Source organism: Puma concolor, chromosome A2, assembly GCF_028749965.1.
Source record: "Puma concolor isolate L17-30 chromosome A2, mPumCon1.1.hap2, whole genome shotgun sequence".
Lineage (NCBI taxonomy): Eukaryota > Metazoa > Chordata > Mammalia > Carnivora > Felidae > Puma > Puma concolor.
The window spans coordinates 13120174-13143158 of record NC_141668.1 but is presented as its reverse complement, the minus strand read 5'-3'; the positions used below and the strand labels follow the sequence as shown (position 1 = coordinate 13143158).

At 48.2% G+C, this 22985-nt stretch overlaps 2 gene segments (V, D, J or C); both read left to right on the top strand.

Moving 5' to 3' along the window:
• Positions 1-864: 864 nt before the first annotated feature.
• On the top strand, positions 865-3327 carry LOC112866457 (T cell receptor beta variable 4-1-like). The segment is given in 2 exon segments: positions 865-1079; positions 1182-3327. Coding segments are annotated over 2 exon segments (618 nt in total).
• Positions 3328-9272: 5945 nt separating this feature from the next.
• The window catches only part of LOC112866698 (T cell receptor beta constant 2-like), a 197090-nt gene continuing 183377 nt past the window's right edge, over positions 9273-22985 (top strand). Inside the window, 2 exon segments of the C gene segment in view lie at positions 9273-9366; positions 9486-9743. Coding sequence covers positions 9318-9366; positions 9486-9743 — 307 coding nt within the window.

The following is a 22985-nucleotide window of genomic DNA, read 5'->3' as shown; positions in this document are numbered from 1 at the left end:
TTGAGGATGAGAATGTTGCCTTTCTCGCCAATGCTTGTTGGACAAACTGAAATTCTGTGTGCTCTGTGCTCCCCTGGGCCCAGGAGTAAGGACTGGAGGCAGCAGGTGGAGAGGAGGTTAATGTGCCCCTGTGACCTCTAGGAGGAGCTGTGACTTCACCAAAATTCCCGAGGCCGGTCTGGAAGAAGGAAGGGGAATGGGAAGGAGGCTTAAGAAGGAAGCAAATGCTCTGGCAGCAGGGTTTGCTCCTGGTTCTGCTTGGCTCATGGTACCTGAACAGCCTAGATGCGAAAATCTAGTCCAGGTTGCACTTCTCCAACCTCAATAGCATCGTGTCTGCGGTCCCCGTGGCCCCTGTCCCTCAGGACCTTTTGTTACTCTCCAGTGCTTCCCCTGTATGTGTGGGTGCCATGTCCAGGCTCAGCACCCCAAGTAGGCGAGATGCTTTCCGGGGGCACGGCTTGCAGCATATTTCTCTCATAACCTCGTCAGCACCCACTGACGGTGCTTCCTACCCAGTTAGCATTAAATTCCTGTGTCTTAAAATGAGTGCAGCTGGCTCCAGGGAAAGGTTCTGGAAGCCAAGCAAGGTGGCCTCTGAGTTAAGCCAGGATGGGGCTTGCGTGGGTTTCTCCTGGCTCCCTGAGAGGTGGTGGGGGTGGTGGGGGGGGGGACACCTGTCCAAGGGGAAGGGATGTGTGTTTGAGTGGAGGAGGTGCTGTTAAGCAGAAAGAAGAAGGAAAGACTCAGTTATTCATTGGGGAGGGGAGGAAGCTACTGACAATGACAAAAAAAAGCAACTGTGAGAAACCTCCTCAAGGCAGAGGGGGGATGGGCCTTTCCTCCACCTAGGGACCTGCATCCAAACCCACGGCAGGGGGGGGGGCGAGGGGGGGAGAGGAAATGTGAGCTGTAGAACCAACAGGGGCAGTGACCTCCCGAGCAAACCCTCTGTCGGGGCCACAGACACACATGCAGAAGACAGGAACCTGAGCAGAGAGTCACTGCGTCCCTTCCATCAGACACTGCGATGAGCTGCCAGCCCCTCTGCTGTGTGGTCATTTGTGTCCTCGGGGCAAGTGAGTCTGGGAACAGGTGGGACATCTCTGTCCTCGGGTTTCTAGCTTCTCTCATGGAGCTGCTTCCCAAGACGCTCTAAATTTGTTTTCTTGCTCCCACAGTCCCCGTGGACGCTGCAGTTACCCAGACACCAAAACACCTGGTCGCAGCGACAGGGAGTAAGGGGACCCTGAAGTGCGAACAACGTCTGGGACATAACGCTATGTACTGGTACAAACAGAGTGCTCAGAGGCCACCGAAGCTCATGTTTGCCTACAGCTATAAGGAACTCGCCGAAAATGACAGTGTCCCCAGTCGCTTCACACCCAAGTGCTCAGACAGCTCCCACCTGCACCTTCACGTGGCTGCCCTACAGCCAGAGGACTCCGCCCTGTATCTCTGTGCGAGCAGCGAGGACACAGCCCCGCACAGCCAACGGCTCCCCGTGCACAAACCTCCTGGGTGCAGCCGGGGAGCCGTGGGGGCGACCACGGCTCAGCTCGACATCTCCGGTGGGACCCCAGACAGACAGAAACCCCAGGCCACGACGTGCCGGTCGGTTCGCTGGATGCAGCAAGGCCCAGTTCCCTGCACAGACGCCCACAGCCTGTGGCCTGGCTCTGCCCGGGGCCAGACTGTGCCCGCGGCTGAGTGCGGGACGGAAAGGGTCCACCTCAAGTTCCTCCGGTAGCGTCCGATCGGCACGTGGCCCCGGGGACTCTTTCAGGAGACGCGCTGCACTCTGGCCGCGGCGGCCCTGCCAAGCCTCCTGCCAACGGGTACCTTTCTCTGCCTGTTCCTTCCACCCAGGTGAGACCCTGGATCTCAGCCCTGCTCCCAGCTCCAGACGCGCTCCGAGCCCCTTTGCAGAACACCTGCTTGCCTCACCACAGGGCCCTGTCAGTCCCTGCCACTGAGGATAGTGGCTCCCTCGTGAGGTTCGGATCGCTGTCCTCGAGGCCACTCTCTGCTGCACACCCGGGGACTCAGCTCTGCGCAGGCTCCTCTTCCTCTCGGGCTTTGACACTTTGAGGCTGGATTCTTTTTCCTCCTGTCCCTTTAATCCTAATTCTTCAGGTCTCCACATCCTGCGTTATCAGCCAGAGAGCCTGATGGCCCTGGATCGTTGCCCACAACAGGCAGGAAGGGGAGAAGGCCCCCAGCGTTTCAGAGCAGGACCGTATACTCGGGGTTGTCTGTGCTGAACCCCATATTTTCTGACATTGCCCCTTGCAATGGCCCCAGTGCTGCACACGCCTTGGGACCCCAAGGGCTGAGCGGAGCCCTGTGTCCTGGGGAGTCCGATGCCTGCACTGACACAAAGGCTCCCTCCTCTCTCCTGTAGGGGGCGCTCCAGGGGGAAGTGGGCCTTGCAGGAAATGTAATGCCTCAGTCAGACTGACTAGGAACCATGGGAGCTCAGAATTCTCCTCCTGTTTCTGATGCCCAGAAGCCTGTTCTAGGAGAGAACTCATTCCTTCCCAATCCCGTCATGGATTCCTGGCTCCTATGTTGGGTGAGTTTTAGTCTCTTGGAAGCAGGTGAATCTTTGGGAATTTCTCATCTTGGATTTACCCGAGGCTCTTTCAAACCATTTCCTTATTCAATCTCTGGCTTCTTTCTCCTCCCTCAGGACACACAGAACCTGAAGTCAGGCAGACCCCCAGCCACCAGGTCACAGAGATGGGGACAAGAGTAATCCTGAGATGTGACCCAATTTATGGGTTCTGTACATTGGTACAGACAGATCCTGGGACAGAAAGTGGAGTTTCTAGTTTTATTCTACAAGGATAATCTCTTGGAGAAGTCTGAAACCATCAAGGATCGATCCTCAGGTCAAAGGCCTGATGGATCATTCTCCACTCTGCGGATCCAGCCCACAGAGCTGGGAGATTCAGCCACGTACCTCTGTGCCAGCAGCTCAGCCACAGCCTTGCACAGACACCTCCAGCCTGCACACAAACCCTCATGTATCTGCCTCTTTTCCAGCTACCAGAATGCTTTTGCTGCCCAAGAAAGTCTGATTTGACTTGTTTTTTCAGCTGTTTCCAAATAGGTATCTGAAATTTAATCACCAAAGTAGTTATCTTTGGCAGGAATGGCCAGGGAGCATTTTTTGCCAAATTTTTATAGGCACTACAGGGCTTGACTGTGGCCTCCAAAGATGGGGCGTTGTTGCCCAGGAAAAGACCATCACATGGCCTATGTCTTCTCTTTACTTCCTTTTGCATCTTGGATTTTGTTTCGTTTTAGTAGCTTAGAAAAAACCATTTTAGGGGCGCCTGGGTGGCGCAGTCGGTTAAGCGTCCGACTTCAGCCAGGTCACGATCTCGCGGTCCGTGAGTTCGAGCCCCGCGTCAGGCTCTGGGCTGATGGCTCGGAGCCTGGAGCCTGTTTCCGATGCTGTGTCTCCCTCTCTCTCTGCCCCTCCCCCGTTCATGCTCTGTTTCTCTCTGTCCCAAAAATAAATAAAAAAACGTTGAAAAAAAAATTTTTTTAAAAGAAAAAATAAAAAAAAAGAAAAAAGAAAAAACCATTTTAACTCATAGAATCAGAAATGGTTATCGAGGAAGGGCTTTAGTATTTCCATAAGAGTATAGAGGATTTCCAACAGTAAATCTTCAGAAGGACGTGCAGTTCAGCATAAGGGCCTGGACTGTCGATGAGTCTTTCCCAGTTAAGTACTTGATGCGTTTGGGGAAATCATGTTAACTCACGTGAAAATGAGTTAAGAGAACAGTAACAATGGAGTCTGCTATTGGGACAAGGCCAACAGAGGTCTAAACCAGTGAGAGAACCACCAGAATATAGCAGGACAGGGCAGGATCGAATTCAGCAGCAAAAATCAAGTAGCATCTAGAAGCAGAGCATGAATGAACTTGTCACCCTGAACTTGACATGGGGCATCCAGATTAACTTCCTGGGTTTTGAGTAAGATCTCAGTGTTCTTGAAGGCCTGGAGCAGGAAAGGCAGAGTGAAGACTTCAATAGAAAAGAATGAATTTCCTCATAATAAGTCAGGATGAGCTCAAGCAATGAATAGAGGTGAAAAAAGTGTGAGCATATCATATCAGTTATAAACACATGAAATATTCATTTACTCAAGTTATATCCATGCCAGCACCACCATCTACAGGGTCTTCGACAGGGTCATCTACAGCACCACCATCTACAGGATGACTTTCCTCCTGACATGAATCCCGCCAACTTTGCAGACCAAAGGATCCCATTTTACAGCTAAGGAAATGAAATCATGCTGTAGTGGTGGGATCCATTCTTGTTTTCATGTACTACGTCCTTCAGAAGCATCTTACCTTGTAGAAATGAAGAAAGGACCTAGTAAAGGTTTGGCTAAGGGGCTAGCTCAGATATAATACCCTCAAGCTGGGGAGATACTTTCTAGGATGTGGTATGACTTGTACAGAGGGCTGAGATATGGAACTATGTACTCAATGAATCCAGAAGCCAAGGGGTGGGGGGAGGATGGTATCCCTCTCATTACCACCCCCAGTGATCCAGCTGCAAATCCAGGCTTCTTTTCCCTGTATTTTTAGGGTCTTCTAGATAAAAAGTTTTGATTCTTTTTTTTTTTTTTTAATTTTTTTTTCAATGTTTATTTATTTTTGGGACAGAGAGAGACAGAGCATGAACGGGGGAGGGGCAGAGAGAGAGGGAGACACAGAATCGGAAACAGGCTCCAGGCTCCGAGCCATCAGCCCAGAGCCTGACGCGGGGCTCGAACTCATGGACCGCGAGATCGTGACCTGGCTGAAGTCGGACGCTTAACCGACTGTGCCACCCAGGTGCCCCAAAAGTTCTGATTCTTTAAGACAGGGGTGCTTCCACCACAGGACATATGAACATAAACTATGACGGTACCTGGTCATTTGGGGCTCCTTTTGATGGAAGCCCAATAGGTAAGGATGGAGGTATTGATCTTGACTATCATGAGGTGATAGAGTTGCTCCTACATAATGGAAACGGAAAGGTTTACCTGGAATTCAGAGAACTAGTTCAAACATCTCTTGGTGCCTAAATTCCTGGTGATAATGACAGTTCTGCAATTGCAACCATTTTGGCTTGACAAAGTAAATGTACCTAAGGGACTCAAAACCCTCAGAGACGAATGTCTGGGTCACCCCACAAAACAAACATCTTAGACCACAGAAGGGCTAAGCAAAGTTGGAGAAAATCTAGAATTGGTGATAAGGGAGATAATAAATCTCCGTAATGGCTTTGTGTACAGTAAGAGCAGCAGTCCTATAGCCCTAACCCTGTATTTGTACAGATTGCAGCTGAACCCCACCTTGAAGACCTTATTATTTGGACTTGAAACAATGCAGGGTGTAGACTATTTGAAATGCCTCGATTGTATCACCACCTATCTTCCTGGCTTCCCCGCTGATTCCAGCCACAACTATTTCATGCAGCTATTCCAAGCAGACATTGACCCCTTCATATGGATTGAACCTCCTCTTAAATATGGGCAGTGTATCTAGCTTTCTTCCTGAAGTGCTCTGTGGCTGTGGTTGAGACACATGAATGGCCTACTAGAAGCTTATACATGCATGACCCAGAAGTGTCAGGGTGTTAATGCTCTATGGGACAATCCTCAACCAATGGGGGGATGAGAACGAATAAATAAAGCTTTGTGTCTGTCTCAGACTCCCTAGAAAGTTCTAGATTGACGAGCAGCCATTTATCTATAATGATGGCCCAATTAATATACATATTTTTCATATTGCCCATCCTTTTTGTTTCTGTGCATGATTTGGCCTTGATATCTCCATCTGACTTATCTTCCACTTTTCCTATTCTTTCCAGCTGTATCTGTTCTGCTTTTAACCTCATATATTGAATTGTTAATCATAGGTATTTTGTATATTTTGTTTCTACCGTCTCCATTTAAATGTTTACTATAGTTTCCAGTTGTCCACTAAAATTCTCCATTTTGTCATTCACTTTGTTGAATATATTATCGACAGTTATTTTAATATCAGTGTCTGACAACTCCATCTGAATCATTTTGGCTCTGTTTCTTTTTTTTTTTTTGTAATTTTTTTAAATGTTTATGTAGTTTTGAGAGACAGAGAGAAACAGAGCACGAGTGGGGAAGGAGGAGAGAGAGAGGGAGACACAGGATCCGAAGCAGGCTCCAGGCTCTGAGCTGTCAGCACAGAGCCCGATGTGGGGCTCCAACCTACGAAACATGAGATCATGACCAGAGCCCACAGCGGCGCTTAACTGACTGAGCCACCCAGCTGCCCCTGTTTCTTTTTTTTTTTAAGTTCGTTTTATTTATTTTGAGAGAGAGAGAGATAGAGAGCAAGCGGGGGAGGGGCAGAGAGAGAGGGAGACAGAATCCTAAGCAGGCTCCATTCTGTCATCACAAAATCCAATGGGGGTTCAAAATCACAAACCATGAGATCGTGACCTGAGCTGAAGCCAAGAGTCAGATGCTTAACCAACTTAGCCACCCAGGCACCCCTTGGGTCTTTTTCTTTTGTTTGTTTTCTCTTCTTGCTTTTGGCCATGTGATGTTGTTTCCTCACGCAATAGATAATATGTGTTTGAAAGCTAGATATTGTATATGAAAAACTATAGATATAATCTCAAGTACTGGATGGTATATTTTCCTGTAGAGAGAATTCCTTTTTGCTTATGCTAGGACATATTGGAAGAGGCAAATCATTTTTTTTTTTTTAATGTTTATTTATTTTTGAGAGAGAGGGAGACAGAAAAAGTGTGAACAAGGGAGGAGCAGAGAGAGGGAGACACAGAATCTGAAACAGGCTCTGAGCTGTCAGCACAGAGCCCGACGCCGGGCCCGAACTCACAAACGGTGAGATCATGACCTGAGCCGAAGTCAGACGCTCAACCGACTGAGCCATCCAGACGCCCCCAGATCTTCTTAATCTGGTTGATAATTGAGCTGGATTGAAGCTAAGCTTTACTTTTTTGATGGCTGTTCACTTTTGCTCCTAGTATGTGATCATTTAGGTTCCAAACTAAATGTCTGGAGTATTTTTACTTTATTAAAGTTTAATTTGCATAACATAATATTTACCTATTTCAAGTGTACAACTCAGTGACTTTAAATAAATTTATGCACGGGGCAACTATCACCATGAATCAGTTCTGAAGCGCTTCCATTGCCCCCAAATTTCCTTTGTCCTCATTTGCAGTCAATCCCCACTCCTACTTGAGGCCCCACGGCCTCAGTCTTCACCAAGACCTTCTCTTAGGCAGTCCCTAAACACAGACATTGCTCCCCAGACCAGTAAGGTCATGTGATTCCTCCAAGCTTCTCCCTTCTCAGACTTCTCTTTCTTCTTAGCTTCTTAGCTGCTGATATTAAATTGGCAGTAACAGTCAGGGAAAAGTGATTTTTCAGATTATCCTTTCTCTCTGGGATGTTGATCTCTTATCCTTCTCCCTTCTTTCCTTTCTTTGCAAAGCTTCACTTGTAAGCTACAAGGTGCGACGAGGTAGGTGCTTGGGAACTGGGTGCATAAGCCTCACTAGCTCAGCAAACATCTAGGGGTGCTCCTGGTTAGTGTCATACAATCTTATTTTATGTTTTAATTAAAGTTTATTTATTTATTTATTTATTTATTTATTTATTTTGAGAGAGACAGAGACAGCACAAGTGGGGAAGGGGCAGAGAGGCAGAGAGAGAATTCCAAGCAGGCTTCGCCCTGCCGGCACAGAGCCCGATGTGGGGCTCAGACCCATGAAGCCGCGAGATCATGACCTGAGCCGAAACCAAGAGTCAGACGCTTGACCAACTGAGCCACCCAGGTGCCTCAGCATCATACAATTTAAAACTGAGAAAAGACCTGGAAATTATTTATTTCAGCTCATTGTTTTATAGATAGAGGAAATGGGAAGTCATGTGAAGGATAGTTTTTAACTGTGTTACTGCTGAATAGATTCCTAACTTCCATATGACATAGATTTTTCTATCTCTAGTCTAGAGTAGTCTGTGAACTTCTTTTTGCTCCTATCAGAGTATAAGCATCATGAGAGTGAGCATACTGCCTTCCTCGTGCTTTGCACTAAGTAGCCATTCAATGACTGCAAACAAACAAAACATGCTAAAAGTTCCAGGAAGGATGGTAGTTGTTTCTGTTTTGTTCACTACTGTTTCCCTGGTGCTTGTTCTGTGTTCAATGAAAAACAACAACAACAAAGGAACCACTTGTCTTGGAAGAAGTTTCACCACTAGTTGGCAGTGTTGCCGGTTTGTGTGTGCGTGCGTGCGTGCGCGTGCTGCCTCTGTGGCAGTCGTAGCTCCCTGCTCCAGTGCCTGGCCCTTGCTGATTTCGGTTTCTTAAGGGCTGGCTGGAGCCTGGCCCGGGAGGGTCCTGAGGTCTGAGAAGTGTGCTTTGCTGACCACTAGGAGGCGCTGTGGCTTTTCCAGAACCCTGAAGCGGGGGTGGGGCGGAAGGAGGGAAAGAATCTAGGGGACAGTGGTTCTCACCAGGGCAATTTGGTGACTTTGGAGACATTTTGTTGTCCCAGCTGGGGCTGGGGAGTGCTACTGGCGTGCAGTGGGTAGAGGCCAGTGCACAGGACAGCTCCCACAGCACAGAATTATACGGGGGCTGCTGAGCAAAAATCAGACATTCAAGGGAGCCAAGATTTGAGTGGGATCACCCTGAATTATTGTGAAGAAGAAGATCCAGAGAAGAGAAACTAGCCAGACTCTGAGACCAGATCTGGAGGAGGGAAAAGGCAGGGAGGCAGAGAAACATCCTTTTTTAAAAATTATTTTTATTGTTTTAGAAAGAGAGAGCATGAGCAGAGGGGCAGAGAGAGAGAAAGAGAGAGAGACAGAGAGACAGAGACAGAGAATCTCAAACAGGCTCCATGTTCAGTGTGGAGCCCGACTCAGGGCTCGATCCCACAACCCAGTTGGTCGAGTCTGGTGGTCTGATCCCAGACTCTGTTGCTTGAGTCTGATGCTCAACCAGCTGAGCCACCCAGGTGCTCCGGCAGAGAAAGATCCTTAAGGCAACATGCCTGCCCCGTTCAAACTACCCCCAGAAATTCCAAACTCCTTTGAAAGGAGTAGGAATGAAAATGTCTTTGAAAGGAGTAGTGCAAGAAATGAAAAACGAAGAGAGCCCAAGAATGGGGAAGTCATTCTAGGCTGTGACATCACAGGCAGGGCACCAGGAAGGGTGTGAACAACTGCAGCCTGGCTCTTACCTCTGAGGACTGGAACCCCTGGTGGGTCTCTGCCTGTCTCCACCATGGGCTCCAGCCTCCTCTGCTGTGTGGTCCTCTGCCTCCTGGGAGCAGGTGAGTCCTCGGTCCAGGTGCTGTGATGCAGCTTTGAGTCTCTAAGCCTGTGTTCACCAGGTGTCCAGCAACAGGCTACCTCCTGGGACTTGTCTGAATTCTGCTTCTTTCCTTCTCAGCCCCCCTGGACACAGCAGTTTCCCAGACTCCCAAATACCTCATCGCACAGATGGGAACTGAGAAGTTCCTACAATGTGAACAAAAGCTGAGCCATGATGCTATGTACTGGTATAAGCAGGATTCTAAGAAATTGCTGAAGATCATGTTTGCCTACAATAATAAGGAACTCATTCACAATGAAACAGTTCCAAGTCGTTTCTCACCTAAATCTCCTGACAAAGCTCGTTTAAACCTTCGTGTCAGCGCCCTGGAGACAGGTGACTCTGCCGTGTATCTCTGTGCCAGCAGCCAACACAGCGTTGCAGAGTCACTGCCTCCCTGTGCACAAACCCCCTGGCCCAGCCAGGAAGCTGCGGAAGGGGCTATGTCTTGACCCTGAGGCTCCATTCACCCCCGTGAGACCCCTAGACTGGAGTTTCCAGTCTGTAGTACAGGCTGCCCATACACCCGGTGAGGTTCTTCTTTATTTATGCCCACAGAAGTCTCCCAGAATTCTACTTATCAGCTAGAGCAGGGGTTTCCAGTAAATTCACAGAAGTACTCGGGATTTCACAAACAAGAAGATCTTAACTGGGGGAAGAAGCCCTTCCTTGAATTTCTTTGCCGGTACTTACTGTACAAACATTATGACCGAAAACACGCTATTCACTAAAAATGTTCCCTGAGCAAAAGCCTAGAGGAAAGTGGGGTGAAGGCAAAAGTTTCTAAGACCACAGGGAACTCAGATTATTAATGAGTGCACTGGTGAATAGAAAAATATTTGGAGAAGCATGAAAGTTCATGGCAATAGGTAAACTAGAGAGAAAGAAAGACAATACAGAATAGAAGCTCTGGATTGCTTATGTTCTCCTAAACACCCACAGGGGTAGGCTTGTGCACTACAGACTCCTCCTCCAGGAGGGCTCACCAGGGCGATTCTTCCCAAATCTGACCGAGTAGCATCTTGAAGATTCCTCCAGAGCAGGCAGTACCCAGGTGGCAGAGGACATTGAACATTGAAAGGACTTTCTACACAAATCTCTATGTGGTAGCTAGTTGCTGGCCCTACCTTAAGCGAGATAACATGAGCAAATTTGTATTTGGTACAGCACTGGTACCAGTATGGATCAGAAGAGAGATGTTTCGGGGAGGAAATAAACAACTCGGAGACTTTGAAAATATTCTACATGATGCGGCACCTGTGTGGCCCAGTCGGTTAAGTGTCCCACTTTGGCTCAGGTCATGATCTCATGGCTGGTGAGTTCGAGCCCCACGTCGGGCTCTGTGCTGACAGCTCAGAGCCTGGAGCCTGCTTCACATTCTGTGTCTCCCTCTCTCTCTGCCCCTCCTCCACTCACACTCTGTGTCTCTCTCTTTCTCTTAAAAATAAATAAACATTAAAAAAATAAAATATTCTACCTGAAAGATTATAGACAATATAGAAGAGAAGCTCTGGCTTATTTATGTTATGATCTCCTGAAGAACGTTAGGTTTCAATCTTGCAGTTTCTAATGTAGGATTTGCTAGGATCTATTTCAGTTTTGCCCTCCCCGGTAGGGAGCCCTAGCATGCGGTCATTATTACTAGCGCCTGGCCTTTCAGCGGACTCCGTGGGCATCACAGAACATCCACCAGTGTCTCTTATCCTACCTGGGTCTGAATGCCAATGTCATCCAGCTGAGTGCCTTCTGAAATCTCTGCTCAGCTCTCCAGCCTACTACGTGTCCTCTGCTCAGCCTTCTGGAGTCCCACCCTGAGCACGCACATAAGGAAGTAGACAAGAAAAAAAAGGATTTCCTTACACTCAGCCTTGGGGTTCCTTTTCAGTACTCTGTGCCCCGATCCAAGCTGTCTTGGGATCAGTTATGTCTTTTCTCTAGATCTTCAAGCAACATACACTATTCTACGTTATACAGATAACGTTTATTTGAATTTCCTTGCATGTTTACCATTCTACTTCTTCACTGCAACTCAGATTTTCTTTACATCATTTTCCTCCTTCAGGCACATCCCTAATTCAGGTACCCGAAACTCCCCTTTCACCCACCCCTTGCTTCGGGAAATGCTTATGTTCACTTTTGTTCTCAGGGCAACCCCGCCTTTCTCTTCCACTTATTGCTCCAGGTTTCAGTTTAAATTCTACTGTCTTTTGTAATCCTTGGGAGTTTACTTATTGGGAGCCAAACAATCCCAAGTTTTTGCGGTTTCATTGTAGAGGAGTGTCTTCTTGCTACAGTGGATGTCCAGCGTAAGAAATACAACAGTAGCAATGCCAGCCAGTTTAATTTTAGGTTCTCGCCTAAGAATGGAGTATCTCCACCTGTATGAATTAGAGGCCCCTCATATACGTAACCTGTTCAGGAGGAGAATATCCAACGCCTTTGCTTAAACTCTCACCCATACTACCCTTACATTTTTTGTTTTATGGGCCACCCGGAAACTCTGATAGACTTTATTCTGTTAGAAAAATGAGTAGGAATTGAATGTCCTAGGTATGCAGATGAACGGCAACGTTGCCAACCCTTTTTGTTGTTTCAGAGGCTTCTTTCGTCTTCACACTTCCGTGGATCTGGTGTCATCACAGCCCCAACCCCTCCAGCTCCCCATCTGTGGAATGAGGGATAGGGCGCCCTCTGCAGCGCCGCCACTGGGCTGGTTCGAAGCCCGCAATCTGGGAAATGTGCTGCCTTGGCCACAAGGAGGCGCTGTGGCGCCATTGAAAACTCTGAGGCTGGGGTGAAGGGAAAGGATGGGATTGAAGGGAGGGAAGGGGTCAGGAGGGAAAGAGTGCATTGGGGCTCCATCCTTGGGTCATTTGGGAGCATCAGTTGAAGGTCCCTCAAAGATACTAAACTAAAATCATTTTCAAATTGATTTCCCTTCGTCCTGCACAGGATGCCTTCTGTTGTTCTCGTTGAGCATCCTGTTTACTCTCAGCCCAGCCAAGCTTTGTACCCTCAGTGCTGGGACAGAGGATGGCTGCTCCCTCGTCCTCCCCCCCCTCCCCCCTCGCCCCCCCCCCCCCAAGCCAGTGTCTGGCTCCTGGCTGGCATCCAGTCCTGCCTTTTTAGTGGTGGGCACTGGGCCCAAACGGAACCACAGCCCTCCTATTTCCCTCCTCCATGAGGTGGGCAAAAGGGCTCCATGGGGCTTAGACACTGAGGGAAGCATCTGCATGACTGAGTGGAGAAGGAAGGAGATCTCTTGAAGCGGAAACGGTTTGTTGCCGAGTGGGGTCTTGGAAGAAAGCTGGATAGAGAGAGAGCCTAAAAACGAGGATGGAAGCTAATAGCAGGGGAGCATCTGTCAGAGGAATAGCTCATCCCAGTCCATTCCAATCCACCTTCTGCCAGAATCTGTACAAGGACAAGGTGTGAAGCCGGAGGAAGAAACACGCCCCTGGGTCTGGGACAGTGACATCACAGGCCAACCACCAACCAAGGCCAAGGAGACCAGAGCCTGGCTCCCTGCCCAGGACACCTAGTTACATGGTGCTCACCTTGGCCCTGACTCCACCATGGGCTTCAGGCTGCTCTGCTGTGTGGCTCTCTGTCTCCTGGAAGCAGGTGAGTCTTGGGTCCCGATGGGCAGCCCCTGTACCCCATGCTAAGTCCCAAGGGCTGCAGCAATACTCTCTGTGTGAATTCTGCTCCTTTCTTCCAACAGTCCCCGGGGACACTGCAGTTACCCAGACACCAAAACACCTGGTCGCAGCGACAGGGAGTAAGGGGACCCTGAAGTGCGAACAACGTCTGGGACATAACGCTATGTACTGGTACAAACAGAGTGCTCAGAGGCCACCGAAGCTCATGTTTGCCTACAGCTATAAGGAACTCGCCGAAAATGACAGTGTCCCCAGTCGCTTCACACCCAAGTGCTCAGACAGCTCCCACCTGCACCTTCACGTGGCCGCCCTACAGCCAGAGGACTCCGCCCTGTATCTCTGTGCGAGCAGCGAGGACACAGCCCCGCACAGCCAACGGCTCCCCGTGCACAAACCTCCTGGGTGCAGCCGGGGAGCCGTGGGGGCGACCACGGCTCAGCTCGACATCTCCGGTGGGACCCCAGACAGACAGAAACCCCAGGCCACGACGTGCCGGTCGGTTCGCTGGATGCAGCAAGGCCCAGTTCCCTGCACAGACGCCCACAGCCTGTGGCCTGGCTCTGCCCGGGGCCAGACTGTGCCCGCGGCTGAGTGCGGGACGGAAAGGGTCCACCTCAAGTTCCTCCGGTAGCTTCCGATCGGCACATGGCCCCGGGGACTCTTTCAGGAGACGCGCTGCACTCTGGCCGCGGCGGCCCTGCCAAGCCTCCTGCCAACGGGTACCTTTCTCTGCCTGTTCCTTCCACCCAGGTGAGACCCTGGATCTCAGCCCTGCTCCCAGCTCCAGACGCGCTCCGAGCCCCTTTGCAGAACACCTGCTTGCCTCACCACAGGGCCCTGTCAGTCCCTGCCACTGAGGATAGTGGCTCCCTTGTGAGGTTCGGATCGCTGTCCTCGAGGCCACTCTCTGCTGCACACCCGGGGACTCAGCTCTGCGCAGGCTCCTCTTCCTCTCGGGCTTTGACACTTTGAGGCTGGATTCTTTTTCCTTCTGTCCCTTTAATCCTAATTTTCAGGTCTCCACATCCTGCGTTATCAGCCAGAGAGCCTGATGGCCCTGGATCGTTGCCCGCAACAGGCAGGAAGGGGAGAAGGCCCCCAGCGTTTCAGAGCAGGACCGTATACTCGGGGTTGTCTGTGCTGAACCCCATATTTTCTGACATCGCCCCTTGCAATGGCCCCAGTGCTGCACACGCCTTGGGACCCCAAGGGCTGAGCGGAGCCCTGTGTCCTGGGGAGTCCGATGCCGCACTGACACAAAGGCTCCCTCCTCTCTCCTGTAGGGGGCAGTGAGGACCCCTGAGCAAAGTTACAGACCAAAAAAACCAGGTGCCGGTTGAACTAATGTGGCAACTCTCCTATCAAGGCACATCCTTAGACTGTGGGGTTTCTTTTACCTGAATGAGACTCTTCCCTGTCAACTGGTTGAAAGAGATAAACACCTCTGGATTCGGTATTTTTTAAGGACTGTTTTATCATGAAATAAAACTAGCCTGCTGTAAAGTGCATTGTTTGGTTTAAGGTTTGACAGGGATCCTCTAAACAAACACTGTGTCCCCACAAATCATGCCCTACAGAGGACCAGAGGAGAAGAACGGGGTCCTCACGGGCGGTGTCTTGCTCCGGACCCGGCAGGCCCAGGGTTTCTGAGCTGTGGTCCTCAGGAACTAAGGGGTCCCTGGGTCATGGCTGTCGACACTCAGGGTCAGCACTCAGCTTTGGGGAATCGGAGAAGGGGCTTCCAGGTGAGGTCCCGGTGCCCAAGCCAGCTGCAAAGGGAAGGAGGAGACCAGCCTTTGGGAAATGGGTTCGAGACATAAGTGTGTGTGTGTCTTCGCCCGTTCTTTTATTCTGTAACCCAGCTGTCCTTCTCCGATTTCTCTTTTCTTCTCACTCAAGGCTCGACCCGGAGCTTCAGATCTGCAGAGACACCTGCCCTAAACCACACAGGCAGCAAACGGGCCTCCGCTGCCACCAGCTCAGAGCCAGTGGACAATGAATGGGTTGGGCACTTAGTGTCCTCGTCCATCCTCCTTCCCTTGCGCTGAAATGTCCTGTCAGGCTTCAGGTCTCTCCTCCTCACGTGCACTCCTCTCCACACTGACGCTCCCAGGTTGTCTCTTTTTTTGGTCCCTTTATTCCCAGCGTTAAGTCGTCAGGCTCCGAAGTGCGAGTCACAGAGTCGACGCGCCACCGGACTGTGGCTGCGATGTGGCCGCGGGGAGGACAGCGGGTCCTGCCGGACCCTTGGCCTGGTGCCCTGAGGCCCTAACTCTCGGAGGGTCCTTCTGCAGCTGCCATATTCCAGTAGAGCGTGAAGGCCAGGGGCTGAGCCCCGGGGCATCGCGTATGGGCGGCGGGGGGGGGCACTAGGGCTTCCCACTCCCTCCTGCAGGGGTGCTCCTGAACCTGCGGGTGCCGCCCAACACTGTGACATCACAGGGTCTCCTTCCTGGGCTACTAACGTCCAGATGCCCAACGGGGAGAGGCCTCCCCTCACCCTGCCACGGGCAGCAGGATCTTCTGCTGGGTGACTTTTGATCACCTACTCCTGGGAGCAGGTGCGTCCTGGGAGTGTGGGGGACATTCCTTTCCCACCCCCTTTATCTAAGACCGGTTCCAAACTTCTGCCTCATTCTCTTTCTGGCCTCTGTCTCCACCCACAGGGCACAGAGAACCCAGAAGTCACCCAAAACCCTAGCTGCTACATCCCAAAGATGAGACAGAGCATGGCTCTGCAGTGTGAGCCCGTCTCTGGTCACTTGTACTGCCTGTCGTACCGACAGAGCCTGGAAAGCGGAGCGGAGTTACTGATTTCCATCTGTAACAAGCTTCCTTCAGAGAAGACAGGCTTTGTGAAGAACTGATTCTCAGCTGAGACTCCTGACAGATCGTACTTGCTCCAAAGACCCTGGCCGCGCAGCTGAGAGACCCAGCCATGCACCCCTGCCCCAGCAGCTCAGCCCCGGCTTTGCAGGTGCTTCCTGCCCTTGCCCCGAACTCGAGGCTGCTCTGCCCCCAGGCTTTCCCGCAGCCCTTCCTGCCCACAGGGGCGGGGGGCCGGGCTGCAGCGTCTTCCCAGGAGCAGAGGTCAGAAGCTAACTTTAATTTGCAGAATAGGAAATTTGCACGGGGATATCCGGGGCTGTGGTATTAAGGAAATATTGTCAGGTGCCACGGAATGTGGCTGTAGACCCCAAAGGTGGGACAACTATGGCCAAGTGAGCGACCAGATGAGGCTACAGAGGAACCTGTAAAGGACTGACTTTTCAGAAGCTAAGACCTGAGGGTTCTTGAACAAGCAGCAGGAGGGATGATGTAGGGGACACTTTATGAGGGAGATACTATATTTCTTAGGAATAAGGCAGATAGACTTAAGTTTTCGATTAGATAAATCAACATTAGTGTTCAAGGCTAGTTGCATTTATCATATTGGTTATACACCTATTTATTTATTCATTTACTAATTCATTCATTTATTCTGTTTTAAAGTTTTTTATTTATTTGGAGAGAGAGAGTGTGTGAGATCAGGGAGGGGCAGAGAGAGAGAGAGAGAATCCCAAGCAGGTCCCGCACTGTCAGTGCTGAGCTGGATGCAGGGCTCGAACCCACGAATTGTGAGATCATGACCTGAGCAGAAATCAAGAGCCAGACATTTAACTGAGCCACCCAGGTGCCCCCATTCATTTATTCTTTAAACAGACAATATCCTACCCCAAGATATGGAAAGTATAGTTAGTGCGCTGCAGGGACCCCATGGGCATTAGAGGAAGAATGAGTCACAAGGCCGTATGTGAATCAGGGCTCAGCCTTCCCTAGGCAGCGAACTCTCCTTCACACCATGAAGCAGCCAAGTCCTCTAGAAAGGGTGCTGGGGCTGCGAAGACAGAAACGCCATGGAGAGAACATGCAAAATGAAGAGGAGAACTGTAGGAGGGGGAGCCAGAGAAATGGTCCTGGGAACAGTGGCCATGGTCCCCCAGGGAATTTTGCTGGGGGATTTCCCTGGCAGGATGGCCCTGAGGACACTGTCCCTTATTCTCTGAGGAACCACTAAGGGCTGAGCACAAGGGCACCAGGGAGGACACCCTGCACCAGTGGTTACAAAAGCAGAGCACAGGGCAGCGGATGGTATCTTGTGGCAAACACCCCATCTCCCCCAGTCCTGACCCCCAGAAGCAGCAGACAAGGCCAGTTTTCCTGGTATCTGGGAAGAAATGCAAGTCCCTGATGCAACTCTGCAGATGGAAATCTTTAGGAGTCAACCCTGGTTGGGTTCAGCCTCAGATGGAAGGTGATTCAGGAACAATAAACAGTAAATCTTGGGGCTCCCTAGGGACTTGTAGGCAATCGAGCCAGGCACACATCTGCACTTCAACATTGGTAGGTTAATGCCCAGAAGTGGTGCCTTTTGGATATGCACGAATATGTGTTCTTCCTTTGTAAGGACAGTTTAGGGAGTTCTGTGAACATCTGATAACATGTAGATTTCACAAGTAATTTTAGAAAGAATTCTGTTTGGAAGAATGATACAAAAATATATTAACGGTTGTTGACACTGGATCACGGGATACATCTTTTATTACATGAAGTGAAATGCATAATATAAATGTTAGTTATATACATTTTGTCAAATGGAAAAACTAGCAACACCACCCAAGATACAGACTCGTCATCACCTCTTGGTCTCAGTCCTCTTGCCGTCGATACCCATCCGACAGGTAATCAATCACTGCTCCATGCCTATCATCATAGATCAGATGTGCTTGTTGTTGAACTCATATAAATGGAATCATACGCTCTTTTGCGACCAGCATCTTTCACCTAACACGTGCTATTGTTATTCATCTTTATCGTTATGTGTGTTAGTAATTCATTCTTTTTTTATTCTATGTATTTTTTTATTGTGTGACCCTGCCACAATCTGTATATCTACTTACATGTTAATGGACCCATGGGTTGTTTCTAGATTTGGGTTATTGCATTCTGGTACGAGACTTTGGTGTGGACATATACTTTTATTTTCTGTTGGCTAAATACCCAGGAGTGAGATTGCTGGATTATATGGTAAGTACGCATTTCACTTTATAAAAAGGGGCCACACCTTTTTCCCACATGGCGATACCATTTAGCCTTCTCGTCGGAAATGTGAGTTCCATTTGCTTCCCTTGTTCGCACTGGGGAAAAAAGTAGAATGTGGGGAAGTAGCCAATACAGTCGTTCAAAGGAGTTGGAGTCAGTACTACATTCTGCTGGGAAATACCACACAGGAAACAGGGAGGGCTCCGGGGACAATGAGGATATGGGACCCAGGGAATTTACTGGAAACCTTCCTGGCACAGCTGACAATATAAACACTTTCAGTTCATTGAAAGAAGGCACTGTGGTTCCAATGGGACACAGAAGATGCAGGAAGGCAGAAAGAGCGGGGGATGACTGGGAAAGGGGGTTAGAAAGGCTTTGTAATTTGTCAGGCGGATTAATTACTTAAGCCACTACAAGAATACGAGTGCTAAAAAATAAAATTCAACCCAAGTGAATTTGAAGGTCTAACTGGCTTTATTAAGCAGTTAATGCATGGGGCAGCATCCCATTGAGCAAGTACAGCGATGCTCCGAGGAGTTGTACAAAATCTAAGGTTGTTCTAGAAGGAAGGGTGGGGAAAGGAAGTTATTAGCAAAAGAAAGGAGAGTGGTGTGAGTTCAGGGTACTTTCTTTTTTCTTTCTTCTTCTTTTTTTTAATTTTAATTCCAGTGTAGTGAACATACAGTGTTATATTTCTTTCAGGTGTACAGTATAGTGATTCAACAGTTCTATCCACTTCTCAGTGCTCATCAAAATAAATGGACTCTTCCTCCGAGATTCACCTGTTTCACCCGTCCCCCCACCCACCTCCCCTCCGGCAACCATCAGTTTGTTCTCTATAGTTAACAGTCTGTTTCTTGCTTTGTCTTTCTCTCTCTTTTTTTCCCTATGCTCATTTGTTTTGTTTCTTAAATTCCACGTATGAGTGAGATCATATGGTATTTGTCTTTCTCTGACTGGCTTATCTTGCTTAGCATTATACTCTCTAGATTCATCCATGTTGTTGCAAATGGCAAGATTTCATTCTGTTTTATGGCTCATATTCCAGTGTGTGTGTGTGTGTGTGTGTGTGTGTGCACACGCACCATTTCTTCATCCATTCATCTATCAATGGACACTCGGGCTGCTTCCATAATTTTGCTATTACAAATAATGCTGCGATAAACATAGAGATGCATGTATTCCTTCGAGTTAGTGTTCTGCAAAGTGAAGGAAACAACCAACAAAACTAAAAGACAAACTACTAAAGGCAAGAAGATATTTGCAAATGACCTCCCCGGTAAAGGGTCGGCATCACAAATAAATAAAGACCTTCTACAGCTCAACACCAAAAAATCAAATAATCCAATTAAAAATGGGCAAAAGAGGGGCGCCTGGGTGGCTCAGTCGGTTGAGCAGCCGACTTCGGCTCAGGGGATGATCTCGCAGTCCGTGAGGGCTGTGAGTTCTAGCCCCGCATCGGGCTCTGTGCTGACAGCTCAGAGCCTGGAGCCTGTTTCGGATTCTGTGTCTCCCTCTCTCTGACCCTCTCCTGTTCATGCTCTGTCCCTCTCTGTCTCAAAAGTAAATAAATGTTAAAAAAAAAATTTAAAAAAAATGGGCAAAAGACAGGACACCTTTGGGCAGCAAGGGAAGACAGAGTTTTTATCATGCAGATGACCTCCTTCTCAGGGATCAGGACGTTTCAGAGACTGTTAAAGATCACATTCCTGGGACAGGTTGAAACTGTAGTTAAGTCTTCGTTTGCTGTCCAGGGACAAATGGCTCCATTTGGGGCTTGTTTCCCTTTTTAACACGAATATAGCTTTCTGTAGGAGGTGGGGAGTCTCTCAAAACTGGAGGACAGTGAGGGAGTTCGAAGGAGCATACTGGATCCCCAGGGATGTGTACACAGAGGAGTAATAACCTCAAAGAAAAATCAGAGAAACTAGGGTGTGAACCTGTCCCCTGAACCCAGTTCCACTGGGCAATGCCCTATTGTGGAAATAAGAAAGAAATGAAGAATGAGCCAAATAAGGAGATTCTGGACCTAAAAAGCCTGTAGGAAGATTGGCATCCCAGGAAGACCTGGCTATCGGCTGGTGAAGAGGCTCAGAGTGCTAGCTTTTCCCTGAGAACACCAGAGCATTGAGCTGGAGAATAGTCCCTCACTCCCTGACCTGCCATGGCTACCAGGTTTCTCAGTTTTGTGGACTTTTATCTCTTGGGAGCGGATGAGTCCAGGAAATAGAAGCACACTCCTGATGTGGGCTTTTCAATTCCAGATCCTGGGCATTTCCTTCATTTGGACAACTGTCGCTTCCCTGTCTCTATCTTAGTTTATTTATCCTTCTCTGATGGAACCCACGGATGCTCACATACCAAGATCCTTATCATAGAGATGGAAGAGAAGCTGACCTTTGAATGTTCTTAACAAATGAAACAGTTTTCAAAGTACTGATATCAACAAGACTGTGGACTGAACTCCAAGTCTGATTCATTAGTCAGATAGGGCTGAGCTTATGGTCAAAACAGATGTGCGGGAAGGGGTACATGTCTCAAAAAGATACGGAGAATTTCCCCTTGACTCTCGAGTCGACCAGCACCCACCAGACCTCTCTGTACTTCCGTGCTCGTCTGTGATTCCACGAGACTGCGCTGTCACAGCCACTCAGCTCAGAAAGAGCAGGTGGCCTCTTGCTCATGAGGCCCCTGCCCTACACAGAAGGAAGCCCAGAAGCCCTTTCTGGCCCCCTCTCACCCACCAGCTGCAAATTTTAAACAAGCCCCTGTTGAATTTCAGTTGGTGCTCTTTACTTCTTGTAGAATCATGCTCCAGGTGAGCTGTGGGGTGACCAGGGGCTAGCATGTGCCCTGCACTTGTCCCCAAGGCATAATCTGATTCACCGGATCCTTACTTACAGACTGTAGCGAGACCCAAGCTAGAATCGTGTTTTTCTAATGTCCAGTTCATATAAGGAAAGACTGTCTAGTTTTCAAAAATGTACAGAGTGGATTTTATAGAGGAAGTCTACCTGCCAAAATTTTGGAGACCAATGTTGACTTGACTCGAGGTTTGAAAAATAGTATGTTTAAAATAACAGCAACAGTAAAAATAAAAGAGAACCTCACTATGCATTCCCATTAATTTCAAAAATTCAAGAACATCATACCTATTCGTGTGGATAATGTTAAAGGATAATATTGAAGGATAATATTAGTGTGGATAATAGTAAGTAAAGAAGACAGAAAATAACGAGTGTTGATGAGGTGGTAAAGATACGGGAACCCTTTCGCATTGCTGACGGAAGATAAAAGAGCGCGCTATTTTGGAATAGCTGTGGAAAATAGTATGACAGTTCCTCAAAAATTTAAACATGAAATTACCACATGATGCAGCAATTCTACTTCTGGATATATTCCCCAAAGAAGGGAAAGCAGGGATTTGAACAGATCTTAACACACCAATGTTCATGGCAACGTTATTTCCATTTGCCAAAAGGTGGAAACAACCCATCCAAGCAACAGATAAATTGATAACATAATGTGATATACACATGAAATGGAATATTCTTCAGACTTAAAGTGGAATGAAATTCTGACCCATGCCACAACATGGGTGAACATTGAGCACATTATGGTCAGTGACATAAGCCAGTCACAAAAGGACACATAGTGTATGATTCCACTTATGAGGTATCTGGTGGGGGGCGGGGTCAGATTCATAGAGACAGAAGGTACAATGGTGGGTCCTGACCCAGAGTGGGGGAGGGGTGGGAGTGTTTAATGGATACAAAGTTTCAATTGGGGGAGATGAAAAATTTCTAGGGAGGGATGGTGGGGACAGCTGTGCAACAATGTCAACATAGTTAATGCCACTGAGCTGTAGACTTGAAAATGGTAAGTTTTACGGTATATATATTTTATCACCACAATAAAAGTAAAAAACACGGTGAATTAAAAGTTAGAAAACATGTATCATGCACGTAGAAGAACTGGAAACCCTGGAAAGTCTTGGAAGGGGCCATCTCGATTAAGGATGGGACGGAAGTGGTGAAAATCAGTGTTCTGCCTCACGTGATTCCTTTGCAGCCCTCCTCAAATCTTCATCAGCTTCTACTAAACTCTCCAATGTTTGATGTGCATGATTTTGTTGAAGGAGTAAAAAAGACCTCTGCTTTATAGTCAAGGTTAGAGAAGACCAGAAGAAAACAGTCGTCCATGGGAATGGTCAGAAATCTCGGGAAGGGTTTTGGATTTCTATAGCTTTTAGAAGCCCTAGGCAATTTATAAGCTCTAGGAAATTCCACCTAGTTTTTCCAGAAGAGAGAATTTCCCAGGTCTTATCTGGATTATAAATGTATTAGCCAAAATCTAATTTTTATAAAAACAGGAAAAAAAAAAAAACAACCCTGATGATGAGTCATTACTTTAGGAAAATAATATTAGTTCCTATTGGACAAAAACTCTCAGTGTTTATATGAGGCATTGGTTTCTCTTAGAGCATCAGGTAACATGAACATTCTTCCCCATAATAAAACACTTGGACATGCTGATGTAAAATATGCGAGGTATGCTGCTGTTAAGACCTCCAATAAGTTGGCCCTATGTGTTCTTATGTGCTAACATCTTTTACATTCCTGTTTATTTTGCACATCTTCATATTTGTCATGCTTGCTTTAAATTCTTGGTTCATATGGTTTAATAATTCACTTTCTGGGGCTATATATTGTCCAGTTGGTTATCTTTCTTTTGGAGTCCAGCCCAAAATGGCTTCAGTCCTTCCAGAATATTCGCTTGGTTTTTGGATAGTCTCTAGTATTTCTGTTTGCTTTGTGCCCCACAAGGTTCC